The 23,222-nt window shown below is 41.6% G+C and overlaps 6 protein-coding genes across 15 annotated transcripts; 3 read left to right on the forward strand and 3 right to left on the reverse strand.

Moving 5' to 3' along the window:
* Positions 1–3: 3 nt before the first annotated feature.
* Positions 4–1,959, reverse strand: LOC116932168 (DNA-directed primase/polymerase protein). Of its 5 annotated transcripts, XM_032939954.2 has the most exons (5): positions 1,400–1,959; positions 535–1,262; positions 312–423; positions 156–229; positions 4–97 (listed from the first exon to the last, which is right to left on the reverse strand). In XM_032939954.2, exons 1-4 carry the CDS (start codon positions 1,768–1,770, stop codon positions 190–192), a joined length of 1,251 nt encoding a protein of 416 aa, XP_032795845.2. In that variant the 5' UTR covers positions 1,771–1,959; the 3' UTR covers positions 4–97; positions 156–189. The 5 variants fall into 5 exon arrangements, with proteins under 5 accessions (XP_032795845.2, XP_032795844.2, XP_045035655.1 ...); XM_032939953.2 differs by having other exon boundaries at positions 312–1,262; positions 1,400–1,954; XM_045179720.1 differs by having other exon boundaries at positions 4–423; positions 1,400–1,957.
* Positions 1,960–2,548: 589 nt separating this feature from the next.
* Positions 2,549–3,777, forward strand: LOC123476844 (protein crumbs-like). Its single transcript, XM_045179723.1, has 4 exons — positions 2,549–2,819; positions 2,929–3,066; positions 3,213–3,341; positions 3,417–3,777. Exons 1-4 carry the CDS (start codon positions 2,762–2,764, stop codon positions 3,479–3,481), a joined length of 390 nt encoding a protein of 129 aa, XP_045035658.1. The 5' UTR covers positions 2,549–2,761; the 3' UTR covers positions 3,482–3,777.
* Positions 3,778–4,937: 1,160 nt separating this feature from the next.
* LOC116932222 lies at positions 4,938–5,829 on the forward strand. The gene is made up of 3 exons (XM_032940024.2): positions 4,938–5,098; positions 5,180–5,327; positions 5,417–5,829. The coding sequence occupies exons 1-3, from the start codon at positions 4,949–4,951 to the stop codon at positions 5,560–5,562; spliced, it is 444 nt and encodes a 147-aa protein (XP_032795915.2). The 5' UTR covers positions 4,938–4,948; the 3' UTR covers positions 5,563–5,829.
* Positions 5,830–6,789: 960 nt separating this feature from the next.
* LOC116932220 lies at positions 6,790–7,676 on the forward strand. Its single transcript, XM_032940023.2, has 3 exons — positions 6,790–6,949; positions 7,037–7,184; positions 7,274–7,676. The coding sequence occupies exons 1-3, from the start codon at positions 6,935–6,937 to the stop codon at positions 7,417–7,419; spliced, it is 309 nt and encodes a 102-aa protein (XP_032795914.1). The 5' UTR covers positions 6,790–6,934; the 3' UTR covers positions 7,420–7,676.
* A 572-nt stretch (positions 7,677–8,248) lies between these two features.
* Positions 8,249–21,163, reverse strand: LOC116932140 (proton channel OtopLc). 6 transcript variants are annotated; one of them, XM_045180103.1, is made up of 18 exons: positions 20,436–20,979; positions 20,220–20,274; positions 19,986–20,163; positions 19,567–19,808; positions 19,395–19,502; positions 19,278–19,331; positions 18,029–19,217; positions 12,576–12,631; positions 12,274–12,467; positions 11,895–12,009; positions 11,567–11,792; positions 11,362–11,420; positions 11,200–11,295; positions 10,829–11,117; positions 10,588–10,762; positions 10,088–10,361; positions 9,818–10,016; positions 8,249–9,730 (listed from the first exon to the last, which is right to left on the reverse strand). In XM_045180103.1, the coding sequence occupies exons 7-18, from the start codon at positions 18,339–18,341 to the stop codon at positions 9,342–9,344; spliced, it is 2,385 nt and encodes a 794-aa protein (XP_045036038.1). In that variant the 5' UTR covers positions 18,342–19,217; positions 19,278–19,331; positions 19,395–19,502; positions 19,567–19,808; positions 19,986–20,163; positions 20,220–20,274; positions 20,436–20,979; the 3' UTR covers positions 8,249–9,341. The 6 variants fall into 6 exon arrangements, with proteins under 6 accessions (XP_045036038.1, XP_045036039.1, XP_045036037.1 ...); XM_045180104.1 differs by adding an exon at positions 21,022–21,163 and having other exon boundaries at positions 19,278–19,808; positions 20,436–20,929; XM_045180102.1 differs by adding an exon at positions 21,022–21,163 and having other exon boundaries at positions 19,278–19,808; positions 20,436–20,966.
* Positions 21,123–22,994, reverse strand: LOC116932207 (zinc finger matrin-type protein 2). Its single transcript, XM_032940009.2, has 5 exons — positions 22,780–22,994; positions 21,787–22,001; positions 21,649–21,722; positions 21,430–21,575; positions 21,123–21,368 (listed from the first exon to the last, which is right to left on the reverse strand). The coding sequence occupies exons 1-5, from the start codon at positions 22,795–22,797 to the stop codon at positions 21,222–21,224; spliced, it is 600 nt and encodes a 199-aa protein (XP_032795900.2). The 5' UTR covers positions 22,798–22,994; the 3' UTR covers positions 21,123–21,221.
* Positions 22,995–23,222: the final 228 nt, after the last annotated feature.

Below are 23,222 nucleotides of genomic sequence, written 5' to 3' on the forward strand. Positions count from 1 at the left end.
AAGTAATCTTTTCTTCATTTCATTGCACAGAAATGCAGCCGATCAGCTCAGTATCACACACAACAAAAAAACGTACACAGCTACGTTGAATTTAATCCTGACGAAGAGAAATTAGATTAGCCATGTTTAGGGTATTTGGTTAATAAGATACATACTTTTACGAAACAATGTCGAAGGGTGTGGAATCAGTCAGCAAATTATACCATGGCAAACGTTCGGGTGGGATTGGCTGGGGCGGTGGACGAGAATTGGCACAATCAGGATCAAAACAGCTTTGATAATATGTTGCATTCGGTAAATTCACGACATACTTTATATGGTTTCTTTTATGTTCTCGGCCAATGGTAGAACAGAAGCGATTCCCATGAATGTGGTAAACGATGGTTTCCGTCTTTTCAAAATAAATCCATTGACGAATAGTGCCTGCAGGGGCGATAAGTTCCGTGACGAATCGGTCGATTTCAATCCAAGGGGAAGATTTATAGCCATTTAATGACGGATCCTTTGCCAAGTCAACATGTGTTGTATTATTACTTAAGTTCGCCGACGTCAATTCGTCGAGTTGCTTGTTCCCAAAAGTTAACAGTTGTTCTTCCTCTTGAGCTCCAAGTTGCTGATCGTTTCCAAAATATGTGATTAGAGATGAGGAAAAGATGGCAGCCTCATCAATTGGCCAGTCTTCCGTACTATAGCGAGTCCTATCAGGTAGGTACGTGTTGGTCTTTGCAATAAGAAGAGGAACTTTCTTTTCGAACTTGGACGCTAGAAAGAGGCGGAAATTTCTGTTTTTCGTATACACAGCAAGATCGCAAAAACTGACAGATTCCCCTTTGTCATTCTTTACAAACAAATCTCGCTGGTCATTCACATCGATGTTGGGAATGTTACAGTCTTTCACCAACATCATCAGGTGCTTTACAAAGTTCCCTACATGGAAATTATCTTTGAAGAAAATATTAGGATTTTGGTATATGAGATGCTGACTGAACTTGTTGGTTGTGGTTGCATCTAGTATCAACACATCACATTTTCTAACCTGAAGATTGAAGACATCTTCTAAAGCCCAGGAACATGCTTCTAATAGAGTTTCAACCATTTTGCTACCATCTCTCATTGGATTAGCAAGTTTGTTGAATTCAAGATCAAAGTACAGCTTACATTGGCTTTCAGCAGGTATCACTTCGTAACTACAACGCTGATCAGGTGGTCTAGATATGTGGTTCTTCCACATATTGGTGGGATGTGTAACTACATATTTCCTTCTAAAATGAAAATGCAAACATTATAGATTTGAAATGTTGTCGACACTTTCCATGCAACAGATTTAACAACTTACAGTTTACTTTATTAAAGATTGCAGTACATACAAGTGGAACTGAATTTATGCTTGTAAATTTACCTTCCTTCGCTACCGGGAACTTGTTCTTCAAAGGAAAATGTCATTAGGCCTGACCCACGTTGTTTAGCATACTCTAATGCCTCAGCTTGTTTATGAAAGATTTTCCAGTCTGGAGGGTGTCCTTGTAAAGAGCTTGTTAGACGAGGTGGTAAAGGCTTTTTCTTTGCTTCTGAGACGCCCCTCTCCAATTTAATTTCTATTTCTAATAATCGTTTACAACCCTTTTTGGGATAAAAACTGCTGACTGGGAAATTAACCGACATTTCGTGCGTACTTATACAATTTTCTTCTCTTGAATCAGCTGATGGTTGATGCTTTTGGCGCCAAGTTCCACTGTTACATATTTCTGCCTGCTTTAGATTTCGCCACATTGCCAGATTGCTGCCAGTAATATTCTGTATTTCTGTTTACGTTTCTTTTTTTTTTATCGGAAAACAATTTTTTTGTTATCTAGTTTGATAATTTAACACGCTGATAAAACGGTGCCTTTTTGTCTTGCTAAATTTAACCTCAAAAGGCCATTGTTAAGTAAGACCGACATTGAAAATTGCACTGCTAGACCGGTAGACCCGACCGTGAGCCTTTATGGAGGTCCTTAACTTTTTTTCATTAGATATGCATTTTGTGCATTTCATAACATTTTACAGTTTCCTTTAACATCAACGTTTTGTTTATCAATATAATTTTTTTCCATGAAAACTAAAGCAGCCAAACAGATATAGAAACAGTATGGCCTCGGAAATAAATTGCGCTAGTCCCTTAAATGTTACAAGTGCCGTTTATAGATACAAAATGAAAAACAAAGAAAAAAAACACCGAAAAATTCATAAATCTAACATTTCTACGCCCTAAAGTCTACGTTTTTAAGCTCCACATGATCTTTATTAGTAGCGCAAGCGTATGTGTGCAAGTAGTGGACACCGCAGAGACGCAACAAGATAAGCCGATGTGGGCGTAGGTCAAAAGCTGCACGAATGCGTAGAAATAGTGAGAAAGACATCCATCCGAGATAGAGGCCGCTCTTTCTCTACAGTTAATGGCAGGCCATCTAGTCCAAAATGCTCAAGAGACGAGGGACATGTGCATGAAATACGATTCCGGCTGCATCCAAAAGTCGAAAGGAAGAGGGTGGATTTTCTGGGTACCATCATCAAGGCCATACTGTTTTCAGAGCTTGTCTGTGGAACACATGCTGCTAACCTACGTTCACGACATATGAGCATTGAGTAGTCACAGTGGGTGCTGAGAGGAGTCTGGCCAAAAGTGGTCAATTTTCCGAAAGTGTTGTCTGCAGTTGTTTAGCTTTTGCCCGTTATTTGGCACATCTGATTGTTTGAATAACAACTGATAAGTAGCACAACAATGTCGCCCTCTCTATTAGGTTGGATCACTGCCATTCTTTTGATCATCTTCCTATCTGGTAAGTGAATGATTTCTTCTGCCATAGGCTATCTTTCATTGTTCAACCAGTAAATTGACAACGGTGATTTGCTTTGAACTTGTCATCATTTTCCGTAATGACTAACAAGAGCCAGTGGAGTCGACATGCGATTCGAATCGCCTTCGTCAAGGATGCAGGATTCAGGAAGGCTCTTGTCTTTGTGGAACAGGATGCGATACTGACTATCGCTATTCTAACAAGCGAGAATGCGAGTCTGCCCTTCGAGGTATGTAGTCTGTCTAAACACTGCCATCACTTCCTTATTCTTGATCTAGAAATGTTGAACAATGCACCGGAAATCAGAGACGTAGACCATTCAACTGCTGAATTGTGTAATAATGAAACAACTGAAAATAATCAATCACTTTTTAGGTCGATCTCAGGATCCTTGTTCATCACGGCCCTGTAATAGAGGAAGTTGTTTGCAAATTTTGAATTCACCCAATGGCTATAACTGCCTTTGTTCAGGCACGAATTATTTCGGTGATCGGTGTGAGCAACGTAAGTAAAACATTATCGGTTGACACACACACACATACAACGCAGCTTACGTTAATTGAACTGCTTGTACACCAGGTTGCCCACGTCGTTCCAGTCTTCGAGCCGGAGAGCGCTTGCCCATCCAGTGCATTGTTGTTTAAACTCGTCAAATGCAATTATAGTATTTGAGTACGCGCAATATCTAGCCGCTAAATTGATATAAAATTTCAGGCTGTGTGACAACTGATGAAGCAAAACGGCGCATATTATTTTACTACACAAAAACAAATGAAAATTTGAATTTGTTGCATGTCTTCATTTCGGTCACTTTTCACTTAGCGGATTGAAAAAAACAAATGAATATAGCCGATTTCGTCTCCGCCAATGCACCTATCATATTCTTCCCGACCAATTGGGATCCTATATAACTGTCGGTTAAATATACTTTACATCGTCACATCGAATAAACCAATATTTACTATTATGGAAAAACCGAAGTGGAATCACAGCGCAAGGTGTTAATTATTGCCAAAACTTGGGATCTAACGGAATGTCTTGGCATTTTCTCATAACTTGATGCTATTAACCAGCGCAAATTCAACGGTGTATTCTGCTAAATGGCTTGTGGCTGAATTTCGCGCGTTGAACGGTATCTCTAACGCAATTCGCCAAACTGCTGAAATTCCACTGGAGCGAGTTACAGTTCTCGTTGTGCTACACAAAAATTACTGCTACGATGTGCAGAGCATTATTTCAAGTTGAATTATCCTGAAAGTTTGCATTCAATTCATCCTCAGTATAATCCGTAATGTCATTTTCTAAATTTTAAGTTGATATGCGACGCTTGCGTCCAACAGTTTATGAGCGAAAGCGGCTAAAAAAATTTTATAGGAAATCATAATAAATTTTTTTGTAGAAAGAGAATTTATAGATATAAGTTTACTATTTACCTGTGGTTATAACAGTTGCTTATTACCTGGAAGGTCTGGATCTGGGGCGCTCCGGCAGGGTCTTGCATGGTCCAACATAACAGGGCAACTAGCGTACAATGGCACACATACAGTCGAGGAAAGCTACTTTTCAGTTCATTCCTCTTAACTTTCCATGCGAGTCAGTCGTTTGTAGTTCAAAGTTTTATGGTTGTTTTCGCTGCATATGCTGGCGCTCTGTTCTCATTTCATCTTTTTCCATCATCAAGCAAATGTAGGTTAGTACTAAGGATATAGGTCCCATCATAGCTGTACCGTTCAAATCGCCTCAAAGGCAAACACGATGAAATTTTGCAGGCGAAACATGCACGCTAAAGGCTGTGTGTTGCCAAATGATGCCCACCGTCTACATGGTATTGTCTTACTTCCTTGATATTTTTTTAAATTTTAAGGTCGTCCCAAATGAGAGGAGGATATATTAGGAACATAAAAGGATCAAGAAATATACGTAACACACCGGTGAATTTACTAGAATAAGAGGACTTGGTCTTTATACGCACAAAATATGGGCACATAGTAGCTTCTTTCCTATTCATCGCCGCCCAGCTCCTCCTCGACCATCAACGATCTAGGATAAGGGGTGTTTCTTGGTACCGCAGTTGTAGAACGAACGGAGAAAATTACGTGAAATTGAAGTTAATGGGCTGGACGAACGCTGCTTTCCAGCACGCTAGGTGCAGTATAAAAAGCCTCGTCTTCAGCCCCAATAGACACACAACTTCTTCAGCTTCTCCAGCAACAACAAGTTCTCCTCCACAACTTCAAAACAAAATAATGGCTTCTAAACTGGTAAGTTTCTACTTCTTTCCGAATTCGTTTCTTCCTGAAGTTAAATTGCACTTCATGTCTTGGCATTTTTTGTTATATTAGATTTTGGTCACCCTTTGCTTGGCTGCCGTGATTGCTGCCGCTTCGGCTCGTCCACGATTCTTGGCCATCCCAATTGAAGACATCCAGTTCCTCAACGGACCGTCTCCTTTCAACCCCGCTCACCACCGTGTCGCCCGCCAGACCAATGGCAAGTTACTCTAAATGCAAAATGATTTTATTTTCTATTTGCTTATTCATTTAGCTTTACTCATATGAATTGGTGGATGTAAATTACAGTTGATCGCGAACCCGAAGCTGCTGCATCTGGCAGCTACCCCAGCGGAGGCAGTGATGCTGTCGACTACGGAGCGTACACCGGCGGATACGGAGCTTTCGGCTGGTACTCTGACCACCCCGTCGGCAACTACGGCAGCAGCTATTAAAAGATGAAGACAATTAAAAAGACCTAATCCTCCACCGAACACTGACGAAAGACCGCCGTCCAACAGCCAGCTCATTCGTTATTTAACAAAAGCTAGTTGCTCTAAAGGTGGTGTCTTTTTCTTGAACATTGTCAATATTTTCAACTATTTCGACATTTGTCTGCTGCGCAGTCACTTGTCTGACCGTTTTTCATTGTATTTTGTATGTATGTTGCCTGCAATGACCATCTAATTGCGGGGAAAATACAGCAACCCATTTTCATCGCATTTAACAGATTGAATTATTTGATGGTTGGCGTTCATCGGCCGTCCGTATTTCCATACTGAACCAATTAAAATGACCATTCGAAAAACAATTACACGATGCTACATAGAATAAAGAAATACATAATGGTAAACAATGCAACACAAAGGTTCAGTATATGCAATGGACTTTATCGTATTCTGTTTCCTCATCATTTCAATGTTAAACGGAAGAGAACTGGGTTTCCTGTACAGGTACAACATAGTAAACAAGGCCCAAAACCCTGCAAAAATTGATACCGCTCCGCTTTAGGACGTTGGTTGGTTTCCTAATGAATTTTCGGATGACCCAATGGATCGTCCCGTTTTGCACGCCCCTATACCGACGGCCACAACCGCGTGATTTATACTCTTGTTATTGTAGATTACATCGTTCCAAACGGTGGATCTGTCCGTTTTTTAGATGAATATGGTGACGCAAGAAAACAGTCATAATGTAACCATTGTTTGGCCTTATAAGTTGGCAAAGTGGCCATACATATGAAACGTGACTCATATTTTACGGGTAATACTAGAAAGAACCGATGTCGATCACGGAAACAGAAACAGGACCATTGTTCTGGATAGCTAACTGCGTAACTGTGACATTTTTGGCTGGGGATAGATGCGTGTAGCCAGAAACTTCTGCTGCAGCCATAGAAGCAGTGAACTTGCAAATGGAAGCAACGCAACGGACTAATAGGAACATATACGGAAATCCCAATCAAAATACACCTGCGACGTTGTAATTTTCAGTATTATTTGAAACACATTTTGGACTTATTAGCACAGGTCTATATATAAACAAAATATAGGTAGGTAGTCGCCTCTTTCCTATACCCAGAACCCCTCCAGCTCCTCCTCAACCATCAACGATCTGGGCTACGGGTGGTTGTTTTTTTGTGTGGTACCTCTGCTATACAACGAACGGAGAAAATTGCGTGAAAATGAAGCTAATGGGCTGAGCGAATACTGCTTTGGGGCACGCCAGGTGGAGTATAAAAAGCCTCGTCTTCAGCCCCAATAGACACACAACTTCTTCAGCTTCTCCAGCAACAACAAGCTCTCCTCCACAACTTAAAAACAAACAATGGCTTCTAAACTGGTAAGTGTTGACTTAACTCCAAATTCGCTTCTACTTCATTGCTAAATCAAATTGCATTTCACGTTTTCGACATCTTTGCCATATTAGATTTTGGTCACCCTTTGCTTGGCTGCCGTGATTGCTGCCGCTTCGGCTCGTCCCCGGTTCTTGGCCATCCCAATTGAAGACATCCAGTTCCTCAGCGGACCGTCTCCTTTCAACCCCGCTCACCACCGTGTCGCCCGCCAGACCAATGGTAAGTTACTCCAAATGCAAAATGATTTTATTTTCTACTTGCTTATTCATTCAACTTTACTCGTATGAATTGGTGGATGTAAACTATAGTTGATCGCGAACCCGAAGCTGCTGCATCTGGCAGCTACCCCAGCGGAGGCAGTGATGCTGTCGACTACGGAGCGTACACCGGCGGATACGGAGCTTTCGGTTGGTACTCTGACCACCCCGTCGGCAACTACGGCAGCAGCTATTAAAAGATGAAGACGATTTAAAAGACCTAATCCTCCACCGAACCGTGATGAAAGACCGCCGTCCCCAACAGCCAGCTCGTTCGTTATTTAACAAAGCCAGTTGTTCTAAGACCTAACGCACTTGATATTTTCAATTGTTTTGACATTTGACTGCTGCGCAGTCCTTTGTCTAACCATTTTTCATTGTGTTATTATGTATGTATGTTGTCTGCATTCACCATCTACTTGCGGAAAAATACAACAACCCATTTCCACGCACACTTAAATTGAATGAATCACTTGCTATGGTTAATGAGGTTGATGTTCTGCATTCCCAAACTAAACCACTTAAAATGACATAGAATCCCAAGAAAAACTCCCATTTTAATGGTTTTCAAATTCTCTTGCATTATACGAATATCGAGACTTAAAAATTAGGCCCCATTAAATAAGCCCGACTTTTTTTTATTATTATTTATTTATTTGCAAACCTAATTATTGCTATGAAAATACATCACTTGTATTCAAAATCAAACGTGGATGTCGAAAATCAAGTTGGTTTTTGCTCGGAATCTATACTTTATGAGTTATTCAAATTTAATCTTTACCAGTTTTTACGTGCTGCTAGGTGTTCAATGCACATATTGAATGCGTCCAAACGCGTCATCATTTCTGAACGCGGATTTTCAGTTGGTGTAAACGGACGATAAAACAAGTAGAACCACTTCCTGATAATATAACTGAAAATAACACATTTACATCTGGGCCGGTTCACTCTTGGTTACACGGCATAAACGAAACAGAGTAACGGCATCATCAGTTCGCAAAACATTTTCGAACAATTGTGAAAGAATTCAACGCAGAACTTTGTATTTCCTTTGTGCTTTAAGGCTACATTCATTTAATGTATAGCCAATATTATTCAAAAACATTATGCATATAAGGTAAAAACATACAGAGACATATATGATCAGGCCCTTATCTCTTTCTTGCCGATGCAGTACAACAAATACCGTGTGCGTTTATGTCATTTCACTAGAGATATACTTGCTGGATGAGAACGCACCACTGTTTCGTCTGCATATATTATGGACGTCCAGAACTAGGCTGTCTCTCAATCAGTCCACTTTTGCTAGCAATCGTCGGCATAAAAATCTCTCATGCCAGGTATATAAGAAAAGGTGATTAAGATTGTACAATATGCCGCATCGTTGACTCACACAATATCCATAGCTTTCAACAAATATAAATTTCAAAATAAATAGAAAGACAATAGGCAATTGATAGGCCTATCGGGAATGAATTGATTTAATTGAGTAAAAATATAAAAATGAAAAATTTCGTAAATATTGACAAATATGAATCCGTCGTCTTACGTTGATGATGGACGACGTGATATGCAAAGTCTTGCTCTTCCAAGCTGTCCAATTGACATTAACAATGCCTGGCTGGACGTCATTCAAAAGCCATTCGATACAATGGCCTGCATTCTCAACATTTGCACTTAATGGCCATTTTCCTTTTATTTTATTTATCTGTCGATTTTTATTCAAATGTTTTTCTTTAGCGTTACCAACTTTTTGTATCGCATTGTTAAAGGTCTGCGACAGTTGATTTCAATTGGGTCCTCGAAGCGAAGTTTCAGTTCCAACGCAATCAAGAAATCTAATTCGGCGATAGTTAACGTCATCTATAAATGTTGAGTAAGGCAAAGCATTTTCGGCGATAATGGAGTTACAGTAAGAGGGAAAAAAATCTACTTCAATGCGAGTAATTATCAATATGGCCAGATGAAATACTAAATGACGAATTTTAACCATCAGTGCAGCGAAAACTCTTCGTAAAGGATGTGATGGATGTGTTACGGTGAGGTAAGAGAACAAAACGATCGAGTTGGGAAAAAGAAAAATGTTTTTGATGAACGGCTATTTAGCAATGCCATCGGTCTAAACATCTTTAGTCCTGTAAGTGTTTTTCCAAATTTCGATGAGGACGACAGCGCTGTGGAAGCGATAAAAGACGAGAAGAGGCAAAGCCAGACGTGAAATGATGCCCCACGCTAGGAATCCGTAGAAAGAGAATTGCAATTCTTGCGTCATCCAGTTGTGCGTCATGAACGTGTCGAGCAGCCACAGCGTTATGTTGGCAAACAGGAGGAACGTGACAATCTGCCTGCCGGGCTTGAACAGCATTTGATAACGTGACGTGCAAACACGCTTGCTGGCCTCAGCGATGAACATGCCCTGCATCGTGGCTTGGATGAGCAACAATCCATTGCTCACAAAGATCATAACGTGTTTTTGATCGGATAAATTCGTCCCTCCAACAATGAGGCCTACGATGTTTGCCAAAAAAAAAGAAGAAATTCGTGAATAATTGGCTGGCGATCTGAACAATGGAATTCAAGTCTAATTGAACTTACCGAAAATGGCGTAAATGAAAACTCCGTAAGTTGTGATGTTAGCCAATAAAACGTCCAAATGAAGCGGTTTGTGAAGTGACAGCGATAATTTCGGAAGCTGGATGAAACCGATGGCGTTGAAAACGGTGGCCAAAGCTAAAACAGTTACTTGAGTTCCAGTGCACAGCCAGAACAGGTCCGGTCGGAAGTCGACATTGTCCTTTTTATTTCAAAAAAACGGCATCATTCAAATGAGTTCCGCACGAAAGAAAATGACGCAAATAGACTTACTTTCATGACGAAGAAGATGATGAGGACAATAATTCCAGCGACGAGCGATAGCAAACCGAGGAAAAGTCCTTTACTGGCTCCCTGGCAATCGACACGCCAATGACCTTTGGGCCGATGCGGATCCAACGTGTTGTTGATATCATCCGGGACGGATGTCAGCTGCTTGTGCAATCGACTTTGGAAGACGCCGTTCTTCTTGAGTTGGCCGACAGAGCGCCACATGATGTAAGCGACGGCGGCAGCGATCAGGCTGAAATGAAGTTCCAATTTAAGTCTAAAAAGAAGAAACCGGTGTGGCCCGTCAGCCATCATCACAAACCAGTCACATTGAAACATTTCGAAACCATCGAGTTGACATTTATCAATTTTTTTTCGAATTCTTTTCACCCAATGGTTTCGAATGAATCAGCAAGCTATATGACTTGAATGCGTTCACATCTATCTACATATATTTTGTTTGTCTCACTACAAGCGGATGGCCATGCCCGAAAAATTCTTACTTGTATTCCACCAGGAAAGGGAACAGGTATGGCATCGAAGTGGCCCACATTTTGCCGAGCGTGTTGTTGTTGAAACACTCGTACAAGCCGACCATGTTCTGAATGTGTGTCGTCGTGATAAACTCGAACGTGCTGTTGCAATTCGATGACAGCGAAGACGGGCCACCGACGGACGCTACTCATTTTTCAATAAGTGAAATTCTCTTTTTATTTAATCATGAAAGCAAAAGAAAGATATTACCGGTGATGTAGTCGATGTTGTTGGCCGCGGGGAAGTCGGCTTCATCGTCGAAATAGGCGTAGTCAGCGCTGGGCATGTACCCACCATTGCGTCCACTGAACTGCCGTTGGGCTATCACTCCTACCTCTGCTCCGAGTCCTGCTCCATGATGAAGTCGTTGGTGATGCAAATAATGGAGCCATTCGTTGGCCGATTCCCAAACGACTGTGCGGATCCACAAGGAAACGTTGGTGGCGATCAGGTGCATGAAACCAAAGCGGGCCAATAGTCCAAATTTCTCAACCAAAACCTGTATCCCCACCCCACCCAAAAAAATCAATTTAAGAAATTAAATTTTAACTTGAAGGTGTCAGTCAGATGATTGTACGTACCTCGGAATTGACGAATAGGAAGTGCATTTGCAAGAAGGTGAACAAGGCCTGCAAGATCGGATGAGCGAACACGATCTCTGCTACACATTTGCCCTCCTTCAATAGAAATCTCTTTAGCACATCGCATTTTTAAGTAGCATAAATATTTGAATTATTATATACCATGGTAGAGTGCATGGCGATCTCCAAGCCGTTAAAGATCAAAGTGGCCAATCCAAATACTGGATCGAATTTATAAACAAACGTCAATCATGAAAACATAATATTACTAACTAACGCATTGATTTTGAAACCGAATGCTGAATAGGAAGTGCACTAAGGAAACGGATAACGGAAGAACGATATGGACGAATAGGTCTTTATTTACCAAGGGCTCCGACTCGCAGGTAGAATGAAGTGCGAGGTGTCTGAGCGCGGGAAATGTGAGCCCGTTTGAGCGTGTCAAATGAGCCTACGGAACCGGTTTCGGCGTCGACACCCGTCAAGTTCTCACGCGATTTCGTTAACGAAGGGCATTGGTCGATCAACAGTGAAATGTAGATGCACATGATGGCGACGATGCTGCCCACGTACAGGTAGATCATGAAAACCCCCTGCGCATCACGTAATATTCCATGAACGAAAAACTGATTTTAGTCTAATTCTTTCAATTTAATTCAATATTGAAGGTTTAAGAGTTTGTTTTGAAACTGTACCTGAAAAGTCAATGGAGCGATGGAATTGTCCATAACTTCGGTGAAACAAAAGGCCAACATGAGGACCACCAGCAGCTTGCCGTACATCGAGCTCAGTGACACCCACAGGTGAGTGCTGGAATGTGTGCAACCCATCACGAAATTTAAAGCGCATTATTGTGTGATGCCGTATAAAATAACCAACAATTATTCGCACACACCGTGTGCTATCCTAACCAAGTATAAATAGTAAACTAAAAGCCAATTACATCTACATCATCAAATTTGATCTTATAACAACGGGTTATTGAGGATTTCTATAATAAAACGTTAATTCAAAAGAAACGTTAACAATCTAGTTATTAAACTATTGATAACTAGGCCACGACTGGAAACTTACAAAGGCTCACGTTCGCCGGTCCAGTTGGCGCTCTTCATGACGGACTTGGTCGAAGGTGCGATGGATTTATTGCCGGCCATGCTGCGCGGTGAAAGCGGAGGATTGAAGTCCGGTGTATCGATGCTCGAGGTGGACAAGCCTGTCGCTTCGGCTTCTTTCTCCTTCAAACTGCGATTGGATTTCGACGGATCAATCTGTTCAATCGTTCCGTATACGGGTACGAAAAAAAAGATAATGAACGTCATTATGCATTTTTTTTTAAACGTATTTATAATCAAAGTCTATAATTGATGATCACTTACCGAGCTGCTGGGCAGATCGCCGTCCAAAGAGTCACGTTCAGGTTGATCGTTGTACGCTGAATCGCATATCGATGAAAAATGTTTAGTAAGTTACGACATATTGGAATTATTTTTTTTTTTTAAAGTTTGGTTGGAATTGTCAATGACTTATGATCCGCTCAGCGTGCTAGCTGTTTATTAGTCAAATTGCGATCACGCTCTTCTCAATAGAATTGCCAATCAGTAATAACTGGTTGTTAAAACAGTAAGAGACATAGACAGAGAAGATTGACCGAGTAACCCAAAACCCGGTCCACTTACCGGAGGATATTGATTAATTACTGTGCATCAATGGGAACCAGAACAAAAGCTATTCAGTCCAATTTTTTTTTGTTTGTTGAAAATCAAGGCGACCAGTTATTAATTATGTTGCGGGTTTTTCGTGAGTTACGATCGTGGCCGAGGGAAAAGCTTTAAAAGTCCATTTCTAACGGGTTCGACAGCAGATGGACGAACGAACTGAACCAAGCAGGACGAGTGAGGCCATCTTCCCCTCGATTTAGGCCAAAATGATCAACATCGTGACTAGCAAACCTAGTAGCTACGGCATGAAAATTCACAACGCAATGTCTCTCTCTTTTGACAGCTTTGTTCTTCTTAAACGCAGCACGCTTCGCCAGGGCTAACGGAAAGAAAATTGTACTGTCCAATTTTTGCATGTTCCAGCAGCTATCCTTTTGAATAATCAACAAGTGGACATTAAACTATGAAACATCCGCATCGAAAGAACTATAGGGGGGCAACAAGCCGTGGATTTCTATAGTCATCAAAGCTTTTTTTTTTATTAGGTGGCTAACCTGCGTTCTTTTTTTGCTAAAGGGAACTCAGTTCTTGGACCGCTAGCGCCGTTCACGCGGGATTTGTCCATCTCAGTTGTTTTTTTCCATGGCCTTACCGCGGCGTCTGATGAGAGAGTCTAACGGTTTTTTTCTTTCTTTCTCTCTCGTTTTGGGCTGGACACAGCGGTGGTACAGCAAAAAGCTTCACAGTCCCATCAAGTATATTCGACTATTAAATTTGAAGCTATCAAAAGAGTTCGGCTCCGGAGTGCGTTCACCCCGGTAGTAGAGCCTATAGCATATCACACGCGCCTCCAATCTGCTGCGTGTCTTTACACTTGTTTGTATGGGCAGTTTCTCTTTCCCTATATAGTTCTAAAAATACACAGACGATCTATTGCAGGGTATTTTTACTCACTTGTAGAGTTAGACGGGAAGATAATTACCACATTTCATTTGTCCTGTTAACTATGGGAAATCGAACTCTCGGAAAACCCTATCTATATAGGCAGTGACGTTATTTCGGAAGTTAAAATGATCTGCCCATTAGGAAAAGCTTTCATTTCCAATCACCAATTTTATGAAACACACACAAAATAAAATGAATGCCCCTATCGGAAATTAACGGGTATGAGAACATTTATGAAGTTTCCAAGGATGGACTTCAGTAAAGTTCAATTTCCGTGTGCATTTGCTAGAGATAGAGACGAAAAATACGATGTATAATCGTTCCTCTATGAAATCGGATCGATAAAACAATTCAAGAAATGCAAACAATTCAAAACGTATCGAACAATCGAGACAGTCTGAAGAAGAAGAAGAACATTTCAATAGGAAATCATCGTTCCCTATACGAGCGGGAACAATGAAAACCGGATTCGATAGAAAGAGAAGGAAGTGTTTCAAAAATTAATCTTACATCCCCAATGTTTTGGCCAGAGTTGATTCAGTTTTGACTTCTGTTGTTGCTTTTCTAGCAGCAACTGGGCGAAATATTCTGGCGGATGTTTATCACAAGGCGCGGCCGATGCGGGTGTGACGATCACGTTGCTATTGATGGCCGACGCACTCGATGTCAGTTGACTTTCCTTGCCGCGATCCAATTGGATCACGTCGTACACCAACTGGAACTTGCTGTTAACAGCTCCGCTGACAGCGTAATGATTACTTTCGTCGTTGGACTCGTTCGTCGCACGTTGACTTCTTCTATTCTTATCCGATTTGCATGCAGGCTTCTTCACCGATGCGCTCGAACGTCGATGAGATCCTCTCTTGCTAGTGGCTGTCTCTTTGCGACGATTGCCCGGCCCCGATGTGACAGCGCAAGGTGGACGGGACGAAGATACAACACCAGTTGTTGCTACTAACTGTTTGTTGCGATGCCTTTCCGTACCGATGTGACTCTTCGCGACGGACTCTGAACAGCAAATAGCCGTCAGTACTCTTGCTTTTTGGTTAAATACTCTTTACAGAACGCGAGCTGCTGCGACTTTTTTTCCACCCAGCACCTGATGACGTCCGTTTAAAAAGGGAGGAAACATACAGGTGCGTATGGATGGAAAAAAAAAGGAGTTTCCCACCAAAACGTAGCCGATGAGAACGAATCACCGCAAACATGCTCGAACGAATGCAAGTGTATGTAAGCTGCTACTGCGAACCTCTTAAATATGTGTGTTTACAGGAAGGAGAAGAGAAAAAAAAGCATCGATGATGTCTAAACCCCAAGGTGCAGGTGTTTCTTGCTGTGTGTAAACTCAATTTTTATGTCCGTGTCTCTCTAATCTTCCGCTCCATCCGCTTCATCTCTCCTTACTATACAGCAGCGTGTAAATCGACGAGTGAAACTATTTCTACGCCCCTCTCTAATTTCCTACCTCTATATTAATGTGCCAACTGTTTACATAGAGCTATTATTAGATTTTTACAACGAAAACGTTATGTATTTACAAAGGTACGCCAATTGAACGAATCGACGGTCTGTTTGTCCAATTTTCGCGTTCGCCCAGTCATTGATAAAATCTACGTGTGTCGAGGTGGAGGTTGTTAACACCTCGCATTTAAGCAGATGGTTTTTGAAAGTTTCATTTCCTTAACTCTTCTCCTTCCATGAATGATTCTACACCCAAATGAATTCATTAAGATCCAACTTCTGTCGCCCTTATTATTGCGGCCCAGCATTGCAGTACAGTTACGTTCAAGGGAAAAAGGAAATTAATCGAAAGCAAAAACGGGATTAAAGTCTGGCAAACTACCAATTCTCATCGGCTCTACTCCGCCCCCGGTGTAGACATCCCCATAAAAAAAGAAAAATACCGTAAGAACTTCGAGTCTTTCCATTGTCCAGCAGCTGTCCCTTTTACCTTTCTCTTTAGTTGTGTTATTTTTTTTTACAGTTTTATTCGTTTCTGTTTGTTTTTCTTTGCCCATTTCCTTGTTTTTTAAATTGAATCGTTTTCACACAAGAAAGTAGTTTAAACTCTCACGATTTCGATACGATCTCATCATTTTGCTTTTGTCTTTAATTTTTGAAATGTACTACCTGTCGGGCAACCATCCGGCTGACGTTTGTCAGATTGGCGGACGGACGCCATCCTCAAAGATTCGCAACAGGAACGTGCTGGTTGACTCGGTGCTTCGATGACTGCGTTCTGTGAGATGCAGAAGAGCTCCGAGTCGCGATTGTTTTGACTCTGGGTCGTCATTTCTTCTTTTTTTTTTTTCAGGTCACGTTGACAAGTTGTTTGTCGTTTCGTGACGATGACCAACTGATGATCGAGTAGAACGATTTTTACGTACCGGATCCACGAAAAGAAAAAAACAAAGGCCGAGGAATGTTTTAGAACCAAGACGAGGAACTTGCCAGTTTTCTCATCGAGAAGTCGTTTCACTTTGAAATTGTCGTAATAAATTCAGCTAACTGATCACCACGGACGAGGAATTTTAACGAGAAATCACGACAACAAATGTGAAATTCGATACTTGCTCCACGCGCGTTAAAATCACGACGAGAACGCGGCAATGATGGCAACAAGAGACGATCAAATTGGAATCGACATAGCGGTATTCACGCATACCACGCAGAAAACGATTAAAAAATGCCAGAAAACTAAACGCTTTTTCATTATTTTTAAGGAGAACGAGAATGAGACCCGTACGTCCATTGGTATGCACGTTGCTCACCAAACTGATTTGCTCACCACTTGAGAACTCCCTCAACATCTGGGAAAAGAAGACGGGGCAAAAAAGAGAAAAGCAGAAGGAGCAAGATCTGGATAAAGAACAAGACCAGAAGAAAATAAAAGATAGCGGTCAACACACTCGCGGCGATTCACGCTCGGTTGCCGCTTTTCTCTTGACGCTACCATTGACGAATGGTTCCACGTCACGGTAACCGAATAATATGCTCATCTTCTCTATCCCATTCTTCCTTTTATTCTCCGTTCTCTTCTTCGGGTGCTAATGCATCATATGTTATTTTTTTTGGGGGAAATGCCGTGATTGAATGAAGAACTAAATCAGTGGCTTAAAAAAAAGCGGGACAAAGAATGACGTACAAATAGGACAGAGCATCGGTCCAGACACACCTGTCGGGCACGAGTGAACCAATCTCATGGCAAACGGACATCAGTCAGTGGTTTGGTGTCGCTCTCAGCAAAAAAATAAAATCTTTTTGTGCGTGTGCAAATAAGGCAAACAATTCAAAGAGCTTTTTAACGATACGCGATAACGTGACGGTATCGTTTCAACATAGTGACCTACTCCTGGACGCAGTTATCTGATATATGTCTTATTCCACAGCCCAATTCGATGCAATAAAATGGAGTTAAACACGATCAGTTTTATTGGGAGCTTTTCGGAGGGGCACCTTCGTGACACCTGATTTCTCGAGGCATCTTCACGTGATTAATCATCCGATACGCTCGAATCTATTGGGTCGCTTAGTAGTGTATGGAGGATCGCGCGTGATTCAACAGTTGCGTGCGATAGTTGGATTTCATTCGCCAGATACCGACAACTTGCGGGACATGAACCCCCTACGCGATGTCACTACGGCATTCGTATGTGGTTTTACGATGCCCAAACAGCGGACCAACCCACAAAAAAAGAAACGTAAAATTTGGGCCAGGATCGCGTTACCTATCGAGGAAGCGCATCACTTCACGCTCTGTTTAATCAGCAACTAACAACAGCTCGCAACAATAATAAAGCTTATAAATTCGACATTAAAAAGAAAAACACGCGTTTGCTCGAGCGCTTTTGCGGTTGACAAGACACTCGAGATTCGCATCTACACGGTCAAACGGTTGGCACTGTGTCATGGACGAACGGCATTTACTTGAAACGGTACCGCGGGATGGGCTTGCAGAAATTCGTTGAAAATAAACCCAGCACTTGACACCATAAATTCAAGTAAATCCAAATATTTGAAATAAGGGGACGATAAACGATTTTGATGGAAATTTAAAAAAGCGGAACTGCGGAGGACGGAAAGAGAGCAAGGACACTGAAGGAGAAGTAATAGCGAGCACGCTGAGAGCGAATTGAGCATCGTGACATTCTCCATTTTGCACGTCCAAACCACAATAAGAGCAAGAATCAATGGGCAAACAAACGAAAAATAAAAGGGCACGATACCGTGAACGCTGTTGGTTTCGGCAATCGCCATATCCACGTCGACCGTAGAGGTCAAGCTGATGAGCGGTTCGCTCTTCTTGGCGGATTTGCTGCTGCTATTGCTACCCGATCTGCCGTGAACTTGGCCAGCCTGACCCGACGACGATGATTCACCTTTGCTGCTCCTCGTTTTGCTGCTCCGCGCCTTCTTCTCGCGTCCGGCGTGCTTGTCGCCTGACTTGCTCTTCCTGTCCGAAGAACCGCCCTCCTTGTGCGTTGATCGGCTACCACTCTGTCGAGGATTCTCTTCCGGGATGGGCTCGAATTCAGACATGATGTCGAAATTGAACAGTTTTTCTCCAGAGGAAATCGAAGATCACGCACTGGTGTCGGATACGTCCGCCTCTTTGAATACAATCGTCTGGTGATGACAGGAAAATCAAGTCCTTGCAAAAGAAGCTCGCGATCAATAATGGATTGCAGCACGGACTAAAGTTGGTGGAAGACTGTGAGCATGTTGCACATAAACTGCCGCTAGTATGTGCTCTCTCGATGGTATCGGGCCAAAGCCAGCAGTGACGTCTGTTGGTGGTTGGTTGGTAGAAAACATTCGGTGGCAATGGCGACAGAGGCGGCTCCTAGGTCGGTCCCATCTCTATAGTTAAGCCACACACACACACCGAAAAATATCCAGCAGTGGCAGCAGGCGGGGATGGATTCGGAAGAGGTGGGTTGCCGTAAATACCGCTATAAGCCCAAACTCACGCTCACCATCTGTTACTTTACCTCGTTGGCTCTTCTGTGTGTACACACACACATATGTGTACTATGTATACACGTATACATTTTATTCTCGTTGTTATTCATACATTCTGTTACGTTTTCTTCGTATTGTTTCTTTTCGGGCCGTCTTCTGAGAGTGGCCTAGCCAAACCCGCATGTTTTGCTCACTTTTTTATTTGATGGCGCATATACACGTGAAATTATCTCGCGGCTTTTCCGTCCGATTGTTACCTGTCGACCGAGCAGCGCATCGTTACGTAGACGAGACTCAATCCCTTCAGTTCCTCTGTCGAAGAACGCACGTATATAGGCACGGACATTTGTGCATATTAATTCCGACTGAGGAAAATAAAGTGCCGTTATTGTTATAGACTTGCGACGGAATCCCGGCCACGATGACGTCGGCAGGTGGCCTCCACTTCATTTTCTTTGGATGATAAAGAACATTTTTAACGTACCGTACCAATATGACATAGGAGAAACTTACAATAGAACGTCAATCGCAGCTGTCTGCATTTCCTTAATGCCGTTTTCTTTTTCCCTAGATTATCTTTTACATATAACAGTTTGATATTTCATGGAAACTGCGTTAAATGTCGTTTACCGCTCAACTTTATGCGACGCATCACCGCTGGCCTCCTCTTCAGTCGAAACACGCAGGAATGTTTTGTTTTAAAAAAGATTAACGTCGCCGCCTTTTCTCGTGTGGCATCTGTTGATTCCTTTCAAATAAGCAACGCCACTAGATTTAACAATCGTAACGCTAGATAATGTACCGTTCGTCATTCGCACGCCAAATAAAAATATGTCTTGGTCGTCGACGTGTAAGGCAGTACATGCAATTTACAAAGTGTCATCCTCACGCTGATCACACATATATCTCTTCGTTCATCTTCGCAATAACAAACCCTTTGAATCTTCCAAGTCTTTTTGCGTGTTCGTTGCCCTCAGCCTCTTCTGTTTGCCGTTTAATCTTCTGATCACGTCCCCTCTTCTCCAGCGTTAAACACCCTGCGCCCTGTAAGGTAAGTATACATCAAAACGAATACATTAGTTCTAATAGACGTGCACGGAGAGCTTCGTATAGTGATTGCGCCCGTTGCTTTCAGTTAGCATGGAACATTAGTTAGACCACGGGCACAAAAACAAAGCGACAGTAGTTGAACAACGACGTGATTGTTGTGATCATTAGCACCGTAATTGGAAAGGCCTTGCGCCAGATTAAAACGCGGTCGTGTCGCTCGGTTGGCCAAGCTTTATCAAGCCCACATTTCCGGGCTTCTGCCAAACGTTGCGTGTGCCACCATCGGCCCTCTCAATTGATCGCAGTCTGGCGTTGATTCAAAGCACCTTATTCTTTGATTTGCACCTGTCTATTCTTTCAGTTACAAATGGCACTTCAGCACGATAGAGTTATCCACCCAAATACCAGCTATTGTTTGTTATGTCGTGTTGAGGTTGATGCACTTCGTCACGGACTTGGACTGGCGCCATCGAAATCATTTGCGTTCAGAATATCCGTATGGTCACAACATAAATAAAAGAGAAAACCATAATTAGAATGAAAAGGAAGACTTGTACCTCTGTGGGACCAGACGTTGGATGCGAATATCGTTAGATGAAATGTATGCAATTTTAACTGTACCTCGTACGCACTTGCAATTTCTTTAAAAGGCAGAGATGGAACAAAGCGAATTCCCTTTATCTTAGATGTTCGATTTTTCTCGATACGAAAGTCATTTGTAAGCCAACTGGTTGACCACTTAGTGGACGTAAAGCGAATGCATTCATCTTGCTGGACTCAACAATGTAGACATTGGTGTAATATGGGACAGGGAACTTCTCGCGGCCCTTCTGCAACTGACGTCTGCGGCTAACGTGTTTTGCATGTCACGAAAATTCAACGAACTAATGCAGCGGAAGCATACGGTTGAATCACGGCTACTTTCCCAGGTAGTGCAGCAGCTAATGAGGTAATTATGGATAATTTTCTCGTATAAAACTTTTAGTTTTTCTCTTCAACTGTTGCACGTTGTACATGTTTTGAGCTTTTTCGACACGTACGCCGTTACGCTATGTCCCACTTCTGAGATTATTTCCATTTCGAATTTGTGCCTTCTTCTGGTAGACTTAAACGGCCTTTCCGAATATCCAGTCAACAAAGGTCTGCGGTTAACTGCTGGCGCACAGATTTCAAACAAAATTTCTCTTAAAGAAGCAATTTTTCGTACCTGATGGCCTAGTTATTTCGGATGTTTTTCGCGCATTAGTTCTCATTAAGTCTTTTCACCATGGAAGTATGGGAAAAAACAAGAAGGGAGGCACAACCCTCTCAGTTATATAACGAAACATTTATTTTTCGTGCCGAACGGAAAAGGGCGAGACAATGTAGATATGCAGCAGTGCTAGAAGTTTACCATGTTCTGTATCATCATTTCTTCGAAGATCCAAAACCACTGAATCCCATCATCGCAGCCATGTCGTCGTTGTCATCATTGTGATCAGATTTGTCAACTTCATTGAACTTGCGTTTCTTTTCTTTCCTTTTCTCTCTTCTATATTCACGAAGTTTCTCTTCCTAAAAGAAATAAGTTATCAGAAATCAACAACACCAATGCCTGAACCATGTCCTGTTTTACTTCTTCCTTGAGTTCTTGGATTCTCTCTGTCAAGTCGTACTCTTTGGTTTTTTCCTCTTTTTTCTTTTTTAATGCCTCAAATCTTTTTTTGACTTGCTCAACAGAACTACGTTCGACTTTCATGGACATACCCAGGTTTCTTTGATCTGAAAATAGGTACAATGGACATATCAGAACAACATTTAAAAAAAAAGAGTGCTGTTAACTTTAGACACGCACGTTTCTTTCCGTTAATGTGATCAAGGAAGTTAATGGAGTCCTTTACGATACAGTCGCATACATTACAATAGTAACTGGCGAAAAAAAATGTGGAATTAGCTACAAGAAAACATCATTTAATAAGAGCATATGACCTACCCGGCTCCTTGAGCGGCTGGGGTGGTTTTCGTGATCACGACGCTTTTCCCTAGACGTGATTCGAGGTCAACTTTATAGTCACGTTGTTTTAAAAGTTCTCTCTTTGATGGGAGGAGAAAATCATCCTCGTCTCCCTCTTTTTCTTTGCGAATCCTCTGCGCTGCTAGTTTTTCGTATTCTTCTCGGTCCCATTTGCGGCGATGGTCAGTCGGTTGCTGGAACATTCGTGAAAAACAGAGAATAAAAAAAAAAAACATCAAATTCATTTGAAAACACAAACAAACCAAAGACACCATTGCAGAGATTGATCAATACAATTTCTTTTAGTCCTTGTAAATATGTCTTGGGTTTGAGATTTTACTGGTAACAAATAAAAGTGCTACTACGAATCTGGTTCATGGTGTTGTTTCTTAAATGCCTAACATGTTTGATTAAATCGGCTGATATCGTAATCGAGGATTTTGTACCAGGCGAACTGACCACATGGGCGTTAAAAGCAACGTGTACAAGTTTTATTAGCTTTCAGTGTGGAAAATTTCACAGAAAACATTTTTTAGCATAGTTTTAGTCTAAACACGTCAGATTTTTGTTCTTTCAATTGTCTGTTCCCACTAAGGTAACAACAATGGTGCAAAGTGTATATCAAAATAAACATGATGTAGCATAAGTATTTTTTTTTCAATGGAAGCTAAGAGGTAGTTATCCTCACGAAGTATGCAGAAAAAGCTGCTAGATGAACCTAGAATATATTTTTACAGTGATTTTTCTTCTTTGGTGACAACTCTTTAGCAAAACCATCTAACAAATGAACCAGGCTAACAGCAAGAAAGCCACATAGCTGTGATTAAAATACGACAAAATAAGAGTTTAACTTGTGATAGCATAATCATTACGCAGTGTGTTAGTAAAAAACTCTGAATTGTCTCTCGGAAATCCATAGGAATAAAATAGGTAATGCTGATGCAAGACTAGAAAAATTTACTTGATCCTTACCGAGGAAGATGAAGCCATTTCTTTTTTAATATCTTTAATTTTTCAGAAAACTTAATGGTCTTCTTGTTATTAAATTTACGACAAAATTTTCCTGGTAGGTATATGTTTAACGTGCGACAAAACTTTTCCTGTCACGCAGTTTTCCAAATAGGTAAACAATACCAAAAGCCAACAGCAGAAGGAATGTAGCAGAACACGACTGCCAAACTGAAAATGAAAGCTTAATCGATCATTCGGTTAACGCCGTTAACGTTAAGTTAAGGGATCGGCCCCAGTCGCCATGAAATCGGGGATACCACATACAACAGCGGTCGCCATGCCCAGAGTTGCCGTGATCGAACTCAATTTATGATCGAGATCAAACTCAAACTCAAAAATTGATCGATCGCTCAACTCATTTAAGAATGAGTTTGATCGCGATCAAACTCAAAATTTTTGATCGA

The sequence above is a fragment of the Daphnia magna genome, linkage group LG10 (genome assembly GCF_020631705.1).
Source record: "Daphnia magna isolate NIES linkage group LG10, ASM2063170v1.1, whole genome shotgun sequence".
Taxonomy (NCBI): Eukaryota; Metazoa; Arthropoda; class Branchiopoda; order Diplostraca; family Daphniidae; genus Daphnia; species Daphnia magna.